The following is a 16,114-nucleotide window of genomic DNA, read 5'->3' as shown; positions in this document are numbered from 1 at the left end:
AGGCATCTTTGAGTAATCTTTTTTATCAACCATAAACCAGCTCGAAAACGATTAAACGACACGTTTATTCGCGCGCTACCATGCAAAACAAGTACAAAATTGATAACCATGTTTAACAGTATTGTACTACACACACAGAAGCTCGATGACACACAAACACACGACACCTGATATATAATATGCAAGTTAACTAAGACAAGTTTACTTTATCTAAAAAAACAAAACCCACAGAATTCAGGGGCGGAGCAAGAGAGCTAGAGAGGGGGGGGGGGGGGGGGTACAACCTGGGGTCCAGAGGTGAGGGGGTCTGGCTGAAGAATTGTAGCTATTTTATTAACAATGTGTAGCTTATCCTTGATTTTAAACATGATAAATTGGTGTCAGCAGCCACTCATTATTTCTTTTAAAGTTAGTATTAAATAATGGCAATTTATCTTCATTGATATCTGCTCCAGACAACAACAACAATTTCACAGACAGAAAATGTCTTTACTGGGTTTTTTTCCGACAGACTGAATTTTTGTTTTGTTTTTTTGCTTTTTTGACAGCAAGGGGGGGGGGGGGGGTCCAGAACCCCTGTAACATCCCCCCACCCCCACCCCTCCGCCCTTGGACTATTTACAGTCACTTGAAGATGCATGTGAACAAAACCACCTTACATTCTGTCACATCAGTCATAATAACTCTCTCCAGAAGCTACCTTTAATTTTAGAGGACCGATTCGTTTATTTCATTTAAACATTTTGTTGTAAGTTTTTCAATTCAAAGAACTGTGATCTTTGCTATATTGGAAAAATATTAATGGAGATCAGTTTTAGACTCAGAAAGACTTGAATTTCGGCAACAGCCAAGTAACTGATGAGCGCGACCATACTCGACCTACATCTATGTCTCTGGCGCGACTGACCGTAGTGAGAGATCGGTTCGCAGGTCTGAGAGATTCTGTGGAAGTAGAGACCTAGGTCAAATAAACTCGATGCGAAGCAGGCTCATGTCTTGCCAAACATAATTTCGTGTTTTTGTTTGTTTCCATGTTCATTTGTGTACTGCATTTTGTTAAAACTAATGCTGCGTCTAACCTCGGGACACGTGCCGCGACGTGACTCGTAACTGACTAGCTTTGTTGTTGCACTGATATCAAGTTGATCACCAAAATGAATGTGGTTCGCTCTTCTTAAACTTCACCAGACACCGCCACTTGACTTAATAGTTTTGCCGATATTTCTGTACAACTTTCGCTTTTTTGGTTGGCATTTCGTCCCCACAGAGATCGGCCCTATATTACCGTTCGGACCAATGTCGATCTCAAATCCGCGGAATCCGACAAATACCTTGCTGTGCACATGCGCAGAAAAGGCTGTTTCGGTCAGCCTTGAAATCACAGCCCTGGTGACTACCACAATTTCGACTTCGAATTTTCACGCACGAAAAAGGTTCTCTCTACCGGAATTTCCGGAATTTTCGGTAGTATTCCGTAATACCGGAATTTAGACCCCAAATCCGTAATAATTCCGGACAATCCGGGAGGGTAAACAGGTCTGCTGTATATACATAACTGATACATCATCAGGCTTGAGATTTAAAAAAAAATAAAATTAAAAAAATAAAAAAACAAGAAGGGCAAAGCCCATATGACTCACATGCTTTACACATTTTTCCTACCAAAATATATGTGACCTTGACCCAAGGTCAAGGTCATCCAAGGTCATGCAACACAAAGCTGTTAATTCAAGACATAGGAAGTACAATGGTGCTTATTGGCTCTTTCTACCATGAGATATGGTCACTTTTAGTGGTTCACTACCTTATTTTGGTCACATTTCATAAGGGTCAAAGTGACCTTGACCTTGATCATATGTGACCAAATGTGTCTCATGATGAAAGCATAACATGTGCCCCACATAATTTTTAAGTTTGAAACAGTTATCTTCCATAGTTCAGGGTCAAGGTCACTTCAAAATATGTATACAATCCAACTTTGAAGAGCTCCTGTGACCTTGACCTTGAAGCAAGGTAAACCAAACTGGTATCAAAAGATGGGGCTTCCTTTGCCCTATATATCATATATAGGTGAGGTATTGAATCTCAAAAACTTCAGAGAAAATGTGAAAAATGTGAAAAATAGCTGTTTTTTAGGCAACATTTATGGCCCCTGCGACCTTGACCTTGAAGCAAGGTCAAGATGCTATGTATGTTTTTTGGGGCCTTGTCATCATACACCATCTTGCCAAATTTGGTACTGATAGACTGAATAGTGTCCAAGAAATATCCAACGTTAAAGTTTTCCGGACGGACGGACGGACGTCCGGACGGACGGACGGACGGACGGACGGACGACTCGGGTGAGTACATAGACTCACTTTTGCTTCGCATGTGAGTCAATAAAAGCATGTTGCAAAACATTTGTGCAATCTGGGATCTCAAGAATCATCTATGTATCTAAATACAGGAAACAAGCCCCTTGGCAAAACAAAATCAATTAAAAAAAGTCTCATGCAAGGCCCTTATAATTAATGAAGGGCCATAGTTCTTCAAACATAAGAAAAATACATCAGCTGTTTGATATTGCAAACGCCCACCATCCATTATTCAAATTCACATACAACATCTCTGACTCAGAGTCGACGTTTCTTGACAGCACCATCTACAAGGGTAACAGATTCTTGTCCAACAAAATATTGGACTTGAAAACACACAGGAAATCTACTGAAACATTTCAGTAAAATCTACTGAAACATTTCAGTATCTCTATCGGGAATCTGCCTCTGCCCCCCCCCCCCCCCCCCCCCAGCCCCAGAGTCTTTAAAGGACTTGTGAAAGGTGAATTGATCAGATACATTTGCACCAACAACAACATAACCACACAGAACAAGGAAACTGATTTATTCCTTTCAAAACTCCTTGAGAGAGAATATATTAATATACCGGACGAACTGGAGTTAATCAAACGGGAAGTCTTGAACATACCAAGAAACACACTTCTGAAACAAAAGAGAGACCATCCCACCAAAAACAAAGCTCCACCACTCCTCATGGTCTCAACCTACAACCCTAGACTGAGACACCTTAAAAAGAAACTCTTGAAACACTGAAAGCTGATTCTACAAGACACAGAATGTTCCGGGTTGTTCCCTAAACCTCCCCTTGTTGCCTATGCAAGACACAGGAACTTGAAAGAACATCTTGTTAAAACCTCTTAACAAATCAAGTGACAAGCAACCCCTGCCTTGCTTACATAAGGTAATGAAAACAATACAACGCCAGGAACTTTCGCTTATTCAAAAAGATATACCCCTCTGACATAACAACAGTCACGGAAATCACGGAGAGAATAAATAAAGCTACGAAAAAACATAAGTGTTACACCAACAAACGGTGAAGGCAAAAACAACCCAACAGTTTTACACTGATCAATAGTGCTGATAACACGAATGAATCGACACGCAGCACGGTCACTCAGCCGCAACGGAGAGGGAGGGACGTAGTTTCGCGCCCAACAATCACCCCCAAGGCAACTCCGCCCACCACGCCAAAAGGGCCCCACTACACGTATCAAAGACGCTACGCCCAGCCACCGGAGCGTTGATTGACACACACTTATCCCGCATCTACACAAACCAGCCAACCCACGGGCGGAGCTTGGCCCCACCAATAAGATCGCAGAACAACTCTGACGAGATTGTCTACTAAAACAGGCAGAATCAACTACTTGACCACATCACGAGTTTCTCCTGATTCCGAGACCTACCACGCTTTCCCACTACGCTCCTTGATCTACACCACCCTTTCACAAAATGGCCACCACCAACTTCAACATGGAGATTGCTGAAACTCAATTCAACTTCTCGTTGGAAGAAGAAGAGGAGTCTACCATCAACGCCAGCCAGTACCACGCCGCCAGGAAGATGGAACTAAACTCCCACACCTTGAAAGAGCACGACAGCATCCTCGAAATAAGCCTGTTACCTGCGGACGCAGATGCTCCCACCCAAGCCATACAGGTTAACCTGAAACCAGCCAAAGAAAGGGTAATCCCCATCTTGGACAAACTGCAGGAAACCTTCAAATGCAGAATGAGTCTTACCACTGCAAAGCATTCGCTTAACTCTTACCAGTTCGGGGGTTTTAGGGCATATTTTACAGTGCTGTTGGTGCCTACTTGCCGAGTGGCTATCTGGGGTCATATTCTAAATGAAATATAGAAAGTTATATATCAAATGAAAGGAAAATGAATAAGCTTTTCATATTTGCAAAGAGAATTGTGCTATCTTTAAAGGTAAAATTTTTTATGGGGGTGACAACATGATTTTTGTTGAAATTTGTACGCCCATTTTTTGGAACACGTGACAAACACAAAGAAGAAATTTTTTTTGTGTTCAGTTTATTTTAGATATGCTGCTAACTAGTCTGTTTGGGCATTCATTTTACATAACATAGCAAAGTTTTATAGAGTTTTGCTGATAAACAAAAAAGTTATTGTCACCTGAATACCCCCACCCAAATTTCAAAGTTGGACGTTTCATGCCTAAGGCCCCCCCAAAAAAATATTCTGTTTACGGTATCCTGACTGACCCTATTTTTTCGCACGACTCTAGACTGTTGTTTGGCATTTGGTAAAAAAAAAAAAAAAATTGAAAAAAAAATTTGAAAAAAAAAAAATTTGAAAAAAAAAAAATTTGAAGAAAAAAATTAAATTTGGAAGAAAAAAAAAAGGGGGCTTTGTTTTTTAGCAAAATAACTTAAAAATATGTTTTGGGGAAATTAAAAAAAAAAATTAAAAAAAAGTCCCGACCTACCGACCCTATTTTTTTTGCCTATGTTACCGTTAACAGACTTTTTGTTTTGTTTTGCCTAATAATGCATTTCTATTACTAACTTATAACAAAAACCCAGCTTGTTTCAGTCATAAAGTGTGTCTTAAATATGAGTTTATCTACTGTCCGACCCATCCAATGTAAAAAAAAAAAAATAAAATAAAAATATAATTAGATAATTGGTCAGTGGAAAACTACAGGGGGGGCATCGTAAGCTTGCTTACGATGGGCAAGGGAGCGAACTGGTAAGAGTTAAGCCTCGGTCATACAGGCGACTCAGTCATTGCGATTCAGTCTTGCGATTCAGTCTTTGGCCGATCGCACATCACATCGTAGGCCATTGACCCGTCACACGATAAACGATAGACGAACGACTGGCGAACGATAACTCCACGCGAGCGGGGCGGAAGTGATATGTCATAGTGAACACGGCAAACGCGCTTTGCGAGAGCAGACACTAAATGTTCGAACGTCACTCTACCTTTCTGAAAAATTCCTTTCAGCATTACGCCTTTGCAAGAAATAAAGTTCCCAGACAGCTGCAATTAATGTTTTCCGACTGCTGTACACGCCTAAAACGTCTCCTTTATATCTGAGTAAAAAAACTGTTCTTCCAAAAAGTTTTGAATCGACGAAGAGACGCTGTACGCCACTGTCCGCCATTATTTTACGTCACGGCGTCAAGGCCGCAGCAACGCGTTCTGATTGGCTCTGTTGGCTCTGCCCCTGCGATTGACCGACGACTGGATCGCAGGAATAGAACATGTTCTAAACCTCAAAGCTACGAGGGAATCGCATGAGACTGAGTCGCAGACTTGTAGCTGTTTTCTACGACTGAGTCGGCTGTGTGACGGGGTAAATCGCACGACTCAGTCGCATGTGTGACAGCCCTCTTATTCTCGCAATCGAGAAAGACCGGTGTGTACCCTTCCTTAAAGGGACCACTGAGTTCAACCCAGCATTGAACAGCTCCACTGCCAGAATACACGAGCTTAGAGAGCAGTTTCGGGACACCATAAGGGAAAACAAAATTTCCCTCCAACACCAGTTCGCCGAAATCATTGAGGCGGAAATTGAAAAGGAAACGGACACCATCAGATGTCTTCGCGACGAGGCCCTCGCCATCGCGAATAAAGATGAAGAAGCCCTTAACATGCTGAAACTCAGCCTGCAGAAATCTATCAAAGAGGAACAGGCTGCAGTACAACGCCACCGTACCTACGAGGAGGACAGGGAAAGGCGCGAGCGCCGTAGCCAACAGCGAAAACGGCCACACGACCACTCAGCGAACCGATACAGAATCCCTAAGCTGCCTAAACGACAATAGTCAATCTGTTGTCTCCAACCTACAACCCGGTCTGCCCTCGGGCGGACCACCCTCATCTTCCAAAAAGGGATGAATTGTTTCGTTGCTAAACCAAACAAACAACCACTACACCTTCCCTCCAATGAACCTGTACGCATACTACACATACGGGGAAATATAACCCGTTAATATACGACCACAGTACATTTAGTACAATACATCCTAGTACACACCATGGAGGACATTCCACCACAAATCACACATAAATGATTATTTTTGTTTTGTTTTCTGTGTATAAACAAAAGAAAGAAATGGGCTGAACAAACAAATACACTAATCACTGAGCCTCATATAAGCCTCAGTCACTGTGAGGACATTTTGGTAAAAAACCACCAGTACATGCAAGTACACCCCAACAAGGGAAATGAATAATAGTCATCTATAAATGACTATTCTCAATCGAGAAACAAAATGATGAGGATATGGGTTTGAATAGTTGTCCCCTGACGAGGCTACCTTTCAGTTTTCTCCAAAATAACCTCTACAAAATCACACTTTCAAAAGAAGTTGTCCCAACAGCATGAAACTGAAAATCTTGCCGAAAAATACCATCTTTGGGAGAGGTACTTAGGGATCTCTGGGCTGCCTACTGCATTTGCCGGGTTTGGCAGACCCTTGATATTTACCCCCTATGATTGATCGGTCCGTACGGGCCAGCAAGGGTCCAACCATGTAGCAATTGCCTTTGTGTGGAAAAGCACCCAGAGACACCCAAAACCTCCCCCTAATATAACCTTTCACAACAACGGTACTCGATCAATACCACTAAGTATTGAAGCAATTTGCTAAATCAGCTGAACACAAACGGCAGACATCGCGTGTAACAAGACCAACACCTCTCAGTGTACACCACTACACCAACAGGAATAACAGCTTGATAACCCAGAACAACTACAATGTTAGTGTGAAAAAGCACCTGGAGACACCCAAAACCTCTCCCATATACAACCTGTACATTTGTTGCTTTACAACACCATTACCCAGTACCTCTAAGTATTGAAGCATACTGCTAAAACAGCTGAACACGAACAGTTGATGCCTTGAGTAAGCAAGAACAACACCTGTGTATACCATTACAACAAAAGGAACAAAGATAACTAAGACGACACCATCAACAAACAACAACAAAACAGATACAACTACAACGACGACAACCACAACAACCCCACATCGCTCGGGAAGAACGGCTTAAATTTCAACAGCACCTCCAACAACTGATGTACACTAATAAACAGTGCTGGGAACACACACGAATGTCCTTGTAACAAATCAGACATTGACTACATCCACATCCACAACAACTACTACGAAAACTTCAACAACAACTCGAACTCGAGAACGATTAAAATTTCTACAAACCCCACCATCAACAAAACCAACACCAACTACAACTACCATCTCAACAGGAATCTGTGTTTTGCCTAATATATTTGCCAAGCCTGGCAAACCTTGAACTTACACCCTTGAGAGAGAAATTCAATTTCCTCATAAAGTGTTTGCTTCAAACTAGGGGAAAATGATACAACTCTACAATTAATCCCCAATTATCAAACCCTCATAGATGGGAAACAGACGCTGATACGACACAGCTAATCCTTCCCGTGCCAGGGCATTTTCGGCACACGCCTAAACTATTTGCCTCTAACCAGACCAAGAGGTTACAATTCTACAATATCAACCCAAACAGATGGGACACATCCGTTTCAACTATGACGCCGCAGCAAGAAGGGTATCAAGTTACAGACGCTGATACGCTACAGCTAATCCCTCCAGTACTAGGTATTTCCGGCATTTGCCATCCCTCAAACCCAATCAAGGGCCGGGGAAAGGAGACGAAGAGACTGGGGCCTGCACATTCCTAAGCCTCTCCCCCAACTGTTATATCTACACATTGGCACCAATTAAAACCTCCAACTGAGCACACATACCCTATCTCGACGTTTTGCTCATCCCCTCACATTCCCGTATCAAAAGGTCACGCGATACCACCCCACTATCCGTGGTCAAAGTGCACTTGTCACTATACGGCTCTCTCCCAAATCATGGGCAGACACTCCAAAACACAACTCTGCATCCAAAGGACGAGGCTACCTTTCAGTTTCCCCAAAATAACCTCTACAAAATCACACTTTCAAAAGAAGTTGTCCTAACAGCTTGAAACTGAAAATCTTGCCGAAAAGTACCATCTTTGGGAGAGGTACTTAGGGATCTCTGGGCTGCCTACTGCATTTGCCGGGTTTGGCAGACCCTTGATTTTTACTCCCTATAAGTATCCTGGCACCTTGCAAAATAAGAACCAAGGAATTAGTGGCTTTCCCCTTCCAACCATACATTTTGTTTCATTGATTTATAAAAAAAGAGGTTTTCTTATTAAATTTCAGAACTGAACAATGTACATGTACCAGTACCAGCGGAAAGAATGAAGATCACGATGTAAACAATACAGTATTATCAAGAACAAACACAGCTTACCCTATCACTGGTGTCCCCTCTGCCACATACAGTGACTCCTGAAACAAAGTAAAGTACAAAAATAAACTTGTAAAAGGCCACACGCACACTGCCATTATGGAAGCCAGACCCACAAGAGACAATCTGACTGTTTCTTTCTGCACTAAAGTAAATTCTATTGAAAAAAATATGAAAGCAATTAAACAAAAATGATAAAAGAAAACAACAAAAGTAGAGAAAAATAAGCAGGAAGAGGCGCCGGGTCAATGTGGCATGCAAACCTCTCCCCATTAAGCCTGTCCTTTATTGGGCGAAGTCCACTACGCCAAGTATACTTCGCACGAAGCTTTACCACTGAGTTTTCGGTAAAAAGACTTGGCGAAGTCGACTTCGGGCTCAATTAAGGACAGGCTTTATGAGACAGAGTAATCTGCTCAAATATGCAGAAGCAGCAGATAAGCAAGAAGAAAAAGAAAACTGCAGGATTGATACCTGTGTGGGAGGGCATCTGGCCAGTGAGGTAGGGGCTCCCAGTTGCAAGGCGTAAATGTCTTCAGCACTCTCAACATCGATAATGTGAATTGTGCTGCTTGTCTCATCTTGCTCTTGAACAACCAGGCGTGTTCCTTCTAGGCTACAAGTAAAAAGCATGTATGCATTTGTACATCCCATACTTAATATCATTCACAAGCATACTTGCAGGGAGTCCGTGACATTGTTCCTAAACTATGACATCACACACACACTTTTTGCTCCATGCCTTTCATGCTAAACGCTGCCATCATACAACCTTCTCATTACTTTGTGATTGCTTTGTTTGGTTACAGCCAATCAAAACCTGATGGAGAAGCCAGTGGCAAGATTTAGGACAGGGTTTACCAATGTTCATAGATACATTACATTTGAAATGACTGACAGTTTTGACAAGTCAAGCGTGCAATAGACTGACCTACTGATTTTGAAAATGACCGTGATTGATTTTTATGATGAATCAGTCAAATGATTGATTTTGTGCTGATTTTGGCATTATATCTGCTCAACTTTCTATTCGTTTGAGTCGACTACAGTGACATTTTCCATGGACTCACCTGTTTGCCTGTGTGCCTTGTGTTTCTAACAGAAGGAAATCAGTGACGTGTGTTTGAAATACAGCATCCAGCATGGTCGTGCATGACAACATCACCAGCTCAGGAACAAGCCATATGCTGATCCGATTCTGTAAACATATTCCAAAATAGCAATTTTTGAGAGCATATCTAGATATAGACAAAGTATTGGTTTGTGCAATCACAATCCTATATATTTCATTACTACCTCTCAGAAAGCAACCACACACACTTTTAATCCAAGTGTTTGCTCTCATAGTTTCTTAAAGTTAAACAGGTCCTGTGAAAATGATTTTCCACCACACCAGAACAAATTCAAACCAAATGTTCCCGATCTGTCTGAAATTGATTCACACAATAACAGTGACAACCAAGTCACAGACACACTCTTACTACTTTGGTAACAACACTACCTATTCACCAAAATTAAATTGCCTACCTTCTCATCAAGAGCACAGAGGACTGTGTTGTTGGATGCAAGCTTTGCACAGATAAAACCACATCCTGCAACACCAAAATACAAATCAAAATAAATGTAAACAATATACATCAGAATACAAACACTGTTACACATAGACACACGCAAATACAGTGCAAACCCCAGTGATGTACATTTTTCTAGCAGCCTTTAGGACAATTGTCCTGAAGACTGAAAATCAATAGGACACAGTGTCCTGAGATTGCAATTTCAATAGGACAAAAACACGACTCGTAAAACCGCATTTAAAAAGATTTTTCAGTTTAAATTCTCGGTTGACGTTGTTGTTGGTTCAGCTGAAGCCACAGTGGCTGGCGAACGCAGCATGGACATCAATGTCTGCTGATTTTTATCTGCTTTGAGCTTTTTTTTCGGACCCATGTCGTTTCTCTTTCGTTTTATTTTCGTTCGAACGCACAACGGTTTTTCTGGATATTATGGCGAACATGCACGGGTGGTTCCCATTGGTTTAAACGATTTATTGCTGAGCCAATGAATGCACTCGAGGCACCATATGGGTTCGGTTTTCTTTTTTTCTTCTTCATCCAACTTGAGGATAAATTAATTCAAAAAATCAGATCCCATATATGGTGCCTCGTTCACTCAACAAACTGGTCACATGCAGTGCATACTTTCGCTTGGCAAAACCGAAACCAGCTTTCCTCACGCAGTGTTTACTTTCGCTTGACAAAACCGAAACAAGCTTTCCTCTTGAAAATTGAACAGTCCGCATGTCCGCTTCATTGTCAAAAACGATCGGACCCTTGACCACTTCTTCTGTAGGTTAATCGGACCTGTGTCCTGCTGGGGTTAAAGCTATAGGTCCTGGGGAAATTGGATCGGTCAGAGACCGGAGACCGACTAAAATGTACATCACTGAAACCCCCTTTCAATACCAGTCATTTTAAGACCCCCCCCCCCCCCCCCCCCATCTTAAGACCTTGTTTTGTTGCTTTTTTTAAAATCAGATGTTCTGTTCATAACCTCTGTAGATTTATCAATCAATCAATCAATATGAGGCTTATATCGCGCGTATTCTGTGGGTACAGTTCTAAGCACAGGGATTTTTTTTTTTTTTGATTTACCTCCACTTCAAGACACCATTCTTTTTAAGATCTGAATTCTTCTTTTTTTTCCACAGATGTTTGGATCTTGAAAGGGGAATTCAATTGTACCACACAATATTCAAAGCTACGCTAGAAAGCTCACATCTACCACCACCCTCAGTCCATTCCCAATATACTGGAACCCCCTCCCTTTTATGACCCTGTTTTGTCAGATATTCTGTTCAATACCTCTGTAAATGTACCCCCTCTTCAAGAATCACTCCTTTTTAAGACCTCTCAGATTGTTTTAGGTCTTAAAAGTGGGGTTCCACTGTAGTTACGAAACATTACCTGCTTCCATGATGTCAGTGACACTGTCTTCAAGAAAGATGCCGTTGTCCTGCCATGCCCACACTGCTATAACACTGTCACCACTGCCCTGTGGACATGAACGGAGATGAATTTATAAGCAGAGCACAAACACAAATTAAGACACTGCATAAAAGCTTGTTAAAAAGTCCAAAACATGCGGGTTATTGGCAGAAAGTCTTTGAAGAGCTTTGTACATGAAGACATTGGACATTTATGAATCCAAAACTTAGCAAGGTGACTGAAAATATGTTCTTCTTTAGCTGGATGAAATCCATAAATGTTGCTGAGTGACATAGTCGTGCTAAGATCCATGGGAAAGTGTCACAAATGAATTCACTCAGAACATCACGTACCACTGTAATGACACTGCCGTTGCCAAGTGGGAGAGCGTCCCAGGTAGTGTCTGTGTGAGCCTCTGATGTTTGCACCGTGCGAAACTGCAGCTGTTCTTGTACAACACTGGCAAGATTCTCACTGCCTGCAAAGTGAAAGCGTCATTCCTTTCTTCTTTCCTCTCTCAAAAATAAAGCATAACATAGGAGATATTGCAATGATGTGAATGATGACCCCCTCCAAATTAAAAAAAATGCAGATTGGACAGATTTTTGTTAAAGGCAATTAATGTGCACACTAACAAGCAAGAACAATTTCTTACATTTTTTTTTTTATAATTCAATGACAATGATTTACAGGCACATGGTTTACATCATTTTATTTTTCAGTTAAATGAAGATGTATTTATCAAAATAAGAACAAGAGACTGCAAGTGAGAAGAACAAGAACAAGATAACAATAAAAATATACTCACCAAAAACTTAAACATGGACAATAAACGACAAAAAAACTCCTGTGAGTACATTTGTATTGTTATCTTGTATTTATCAAGTTTATCTGATCACTAGGGTCGCTAACCTTGAGTGAAGGCAGCAGGGTTGAAACCCTTGACGGCAAACAGAAGTCCAGTTGCAGACAGCAGTATCAGGTCACAGGCCTCTGCAATTGCACAGAACAGATATTCTCTGAAACATGTGAGCTAATACAGTTGAGAACAATCAAAACATCAAGAAAGGAAGCAATTTCCATCATGCTTCTGAATATTTTTTTTGTAAGATCTAACAAGTTAACATGCAACAGTACAATTAAACCCCCCTTCCAAAATCTCCAAAAATCTTAGAAAAAATCAAGTCTTAAAAATGAGCGAGTCTTAAAATGGAGGTAAATTTACAGAGACAATGAACAGAAATTTAAAAAGGCAAGGTGTTAAATACTAATGATCGGACGGTTAAGGGGTAGTTTCTGGCAAATTTTATGAATCTGAAGAACCCACTGCAACTCAATCTAGATGCACACAGCACAATTTGCTTGAAAATGCACTAATTCAGTTTTACCTTCATCACTCCTAAACACTATCCTGCGGAAGGCCTCTCCTCCAGTGGTGCCACCAGGCAACAGGTTCTGCCAACAAGATTTTTAAAAAACCATTTCAGGGCAAAGCATCAACAAGCATGTCAAAATCTGGTCCTGAATACTGAATTTTCAAACTGTTGTTGTAGGAATAAAAGACAAGCTAGAAAAATCATGGGGTAAAAATAATAATAATAATAAAGATAGCTTATATAGCGCCGCTTCACAAATTTAACTATGCTCTTAGCGCTGTACATCGAGATATAACAATTTCAATAATATAAATACAAAGATGATATTATAATAATACACATTTACAAATATCACTCACGTGCATACATCCTCGTGCACACCACGCGCATACACACTCCCACTCATTAACAAGTGCTTCCATCCCCCTGCCACTGAGATGTTCAGTGTTAGTCAAAATAAAACCAAACCAAAATTGTCCACAAATTAAATGCTGATGTTGCCAAACTCTTACTCACATAGGAGAAAATGGATTGCAAGGTGTCTGCACTGAACATGAAGAGTTTGCCACCAGCATCCACCACCAGTAGCAGTGAGCCATCAGGGCTCCAGGCACAGTCCTCCACAACATTCTCTGAAACCAGATAAAATTAGTGCTAAAACAAAATATTTTGCTAAATTAACTTTAATTAACCACAACAATAATCACAGTTATATTTGAAGTACATCTTAAAATCCAGGGCTCCCCAAACTATGCAACGCTGTGTCCTATACGCACTAGAACTAGAAGCCAAAAAGTGTGTTTCGACCTAGAAATGGTTGTATACCCTGTGAGCATACATTATTGCCAGCCCAGTATACACTCTGAAAAAGAGATAGGGGAAGTCAATACCTCAGATTGATTTTTCATTGGCTACTTCCTGACGACTTGTAAGGGGTTATTTCATTGGCTTAGAGTTGTAACAGAGCTTTTCATTGCCGGAGTTTATACAGACCTATCGATCCTGTATACACTCGGAGTGTATATATATAGCTTTTGCCGTCAGCCTTCAGCTTATTCTATGCCCAAACATTATTTTGTAATGTATGCTCAATTTTTACTTCCTGCCATGCATGTCTCACCAAATGCGATAGTGACTTCATGTTGAGAATCCTTGAAAATACTGAGATGCTGCTCCACCCCAACACACACCAGTTCTCCTAGGGCTGCTGATACCAAGCTTTTCACTTCACTGGCAACCTACAAAAGTCAAAGAAACAACATACTGTACTGTTATACAAATGTATAAGGCATTAAAAAGTTTCCAGAACCAGAACTTTCCCTGACCAACCCAATGTTTTCCTCCCAAAAAAACACTTTTTATAAAGAAAAGAAAAAAACTAACACTAACAGTAACAGTAAAATGAGTTGGAGAAAAAAACAATCTGTCTTAGTCTTACCTGATTCTGTGTTGAGATGGTAGCTAATGTGTCTACCTGGTACAAAGCTGTACCCGTCTCCTTACGAGGTCCAAAGTTTGTTGTTTCATCGCCAGCAAACTCTGTCTGCACCTGATCCCAGCCTGACATTGTCTCGTTTAATGCTGAAGAAAAAAAGTATTTGAATGTCAGATAGGCTCAGTCATTGACTGATTGAGTCAACTCATCAAACAGAACCAGAATGTGTGTGTTTCAATTAGTGAGTGTGTGTGTGTGTGGGGGTGGGGTGGTGGTGTGTGTTTGTGGGATCTTTGAGCTTGAGAATGCAGTGATGCACACAGTATGCAGTATTTGAACACCTGACGGCATTGTCCCGAATTAAATAATAACCTGAAGCAAGATCACATATTCATGATATTGAAAGAATAGCGAACGTTTGAGATTCACATGGTAGGGCTGTGAGCACAACACAGGGCTAAACTGCATGGGTATTGCCCACCTGACGGTGAGTGAGTCACTGAGTGACACAGGCTGGGTTTTCTTGTTCACACAGAGTGGCGCTTTGACAAATTTACCGAGGCACTGGGCAGAAGAAGCTCTAGAAATAACTCTTTTATTCTTTAGCTTTGGACACTATGGACGTAGCACTGGCAGTAGCACTAGTTAGCAGGGGCACTAAAAGCACTAGCAGACAAAGTTTACAAAGTATTTCTTGTTAAATTTGTCTACCCTCTATTTCATCTGGCAAATGGTCTGCAAAGATTTGGTGAGAATCCTGCTTTCACAGTATACATGAATTGCTAAAGGTTACTTGGTCAATCGGTTAAAAAAATAAAAGAAGCAAAGTCTCATTCAATGATTCATGCAAAAATGTCGAGTCATTGCTACTGCTAGCAGGACACCGTCAAACAGACCACTTCTTCTTCTTCTTGGCGTTCGCAGAGGTTACACGATCAATCCAGCACTGGTGATAAGCAGACCACTTCAAAGTTAACACACAAATCTACAGATAAAATCATGTCGTAAAAACACATCAACAAATATCTTACGCTTTTTAAGTTGTCTCACGTATCGCAGTCGCTGACAGCCTATCCACGGTCAACTGTCTCTTCGTTCGTTTACACCCCAAACTTCGAATTCAGCGCCATTTTGACCAACGTGTCTGACAAGCGAAACGGTACGGAATACCAAAGACCCGGTTGGTTGAAAGTGACGGTCGGCAACGGTCGGACGGTCGGTGACGGTCGGCAACGGTCGGTGACGGTCGGCGACAAAAAACAAGTGTTGCACCAAAACAAACCCTCTCTCCCTCTTTGATTTTTTTTTATTTTGAGCGAGCGTCTGTTCACACGTGAATAATAAATCAGTTCACTCAAAAAGTTCACTCTATTGTATACCCGAGTTACGACGACAAAAAACAAGTGTTGCACCGAAACAAACCCTCTCTCTTTCTCTCTCTTTAATTTTTTTTCTTTTGAGTGAGCGTCTGTTCAGTTCACAAGCGCATAATAAAACAGTATGAGTCACACTAGACTCCCACCTAACTATGAACGCACAGGTACAAAACATCACTCGTGCCGTCAACTTTGAACTCCGCCGTATTGGCTCGATACGCCATTACCTTTCTGAAGAAGCAGCTCTGACTCTAGTCTCTGCATTCATTCTTTCCAGACTGGACTATTGTAATG

The 16,114-nt window shown here is 41.2% G+C and overlaps 1 protein-coding gene across 1 annotated transcript in view; it reads right to left on the bottom strand.

Moving 5' to 3' along the window:
• Positions 1-15,589, bottom strand: part of LOC138981183 (kinetochore-associated protein 1-like) — a 107,756-nt gene extending 92,167 nt beyond the window's left edge. Inside the window, exons 1-12 of the mRNA XM_070354020.1 lie at positions 15,476-15,589; positions 14,448-14,590; positions 14,130-14,247; positions 13,526-13,641; positions 13,022-13,088; positions 12,546-12,626; positions 11,987-12,111; positions 11,613-11,700; positions 10,177-10,241; positions 9,720-9,847; positions 9,124-9,265; positions 8,653-8,690 (exon numbers count right to left, since the gene is read on the bottom strand). Of these exons, the coding sequence (XP_070210121.1) occupies positions 8,653-8,690; positions 9,124-9,265; positions 9,720-9,847; positions 10,177-10,241; positions 11,613-11,700; positions 11,987-12,111; positions 12,546-12,626; positions 13,022-13,088; positions 13,526-13,641; positions 14,130-14,247; positions 14,448-14,576 (1,097 nt within the window). The 5' untranslated portion in view covers positions 14,577-14,590; positions 15,476-15,589. The remainder of the gene's footprint in view (positions 1-8,652; positions 8,691-9,123; positions 9,266-9,719; positions 9,848-10,176; positions 10,242-11,612; positions 11,701-11,986; positions 12,112-12,545; positions 12,627-13,021; positions 13,089-13,525; positions 13,642-14,129; positions 14,248-14,447; positions 14,591-15,475) is intronic.
• Positions 15,590-16,114: the final 525 nt, after the last annotated feature.

The sequence above is a fragment of the Littorina saxatilis genome, linkage group LG1 (assembly GCF_037325665.1).
Source record: "Littorina saxatilis isolate snail1 linkage group LG1, US_GU_Lsax_2.0, whole genome shotgun sequence".
Classification (NCBI taxonomy): domain Eukaryota; kingdom Metazoa; phylum Mollusca; class Gastropoda; order Littorinimorpha; family Littorinidae; genus Littorina; species Littorina saxatilis.
Note: the sequence above shows the minus strand (reverse complement) of the source record. Positions and strands in the feature narration are given on the sequence as shown.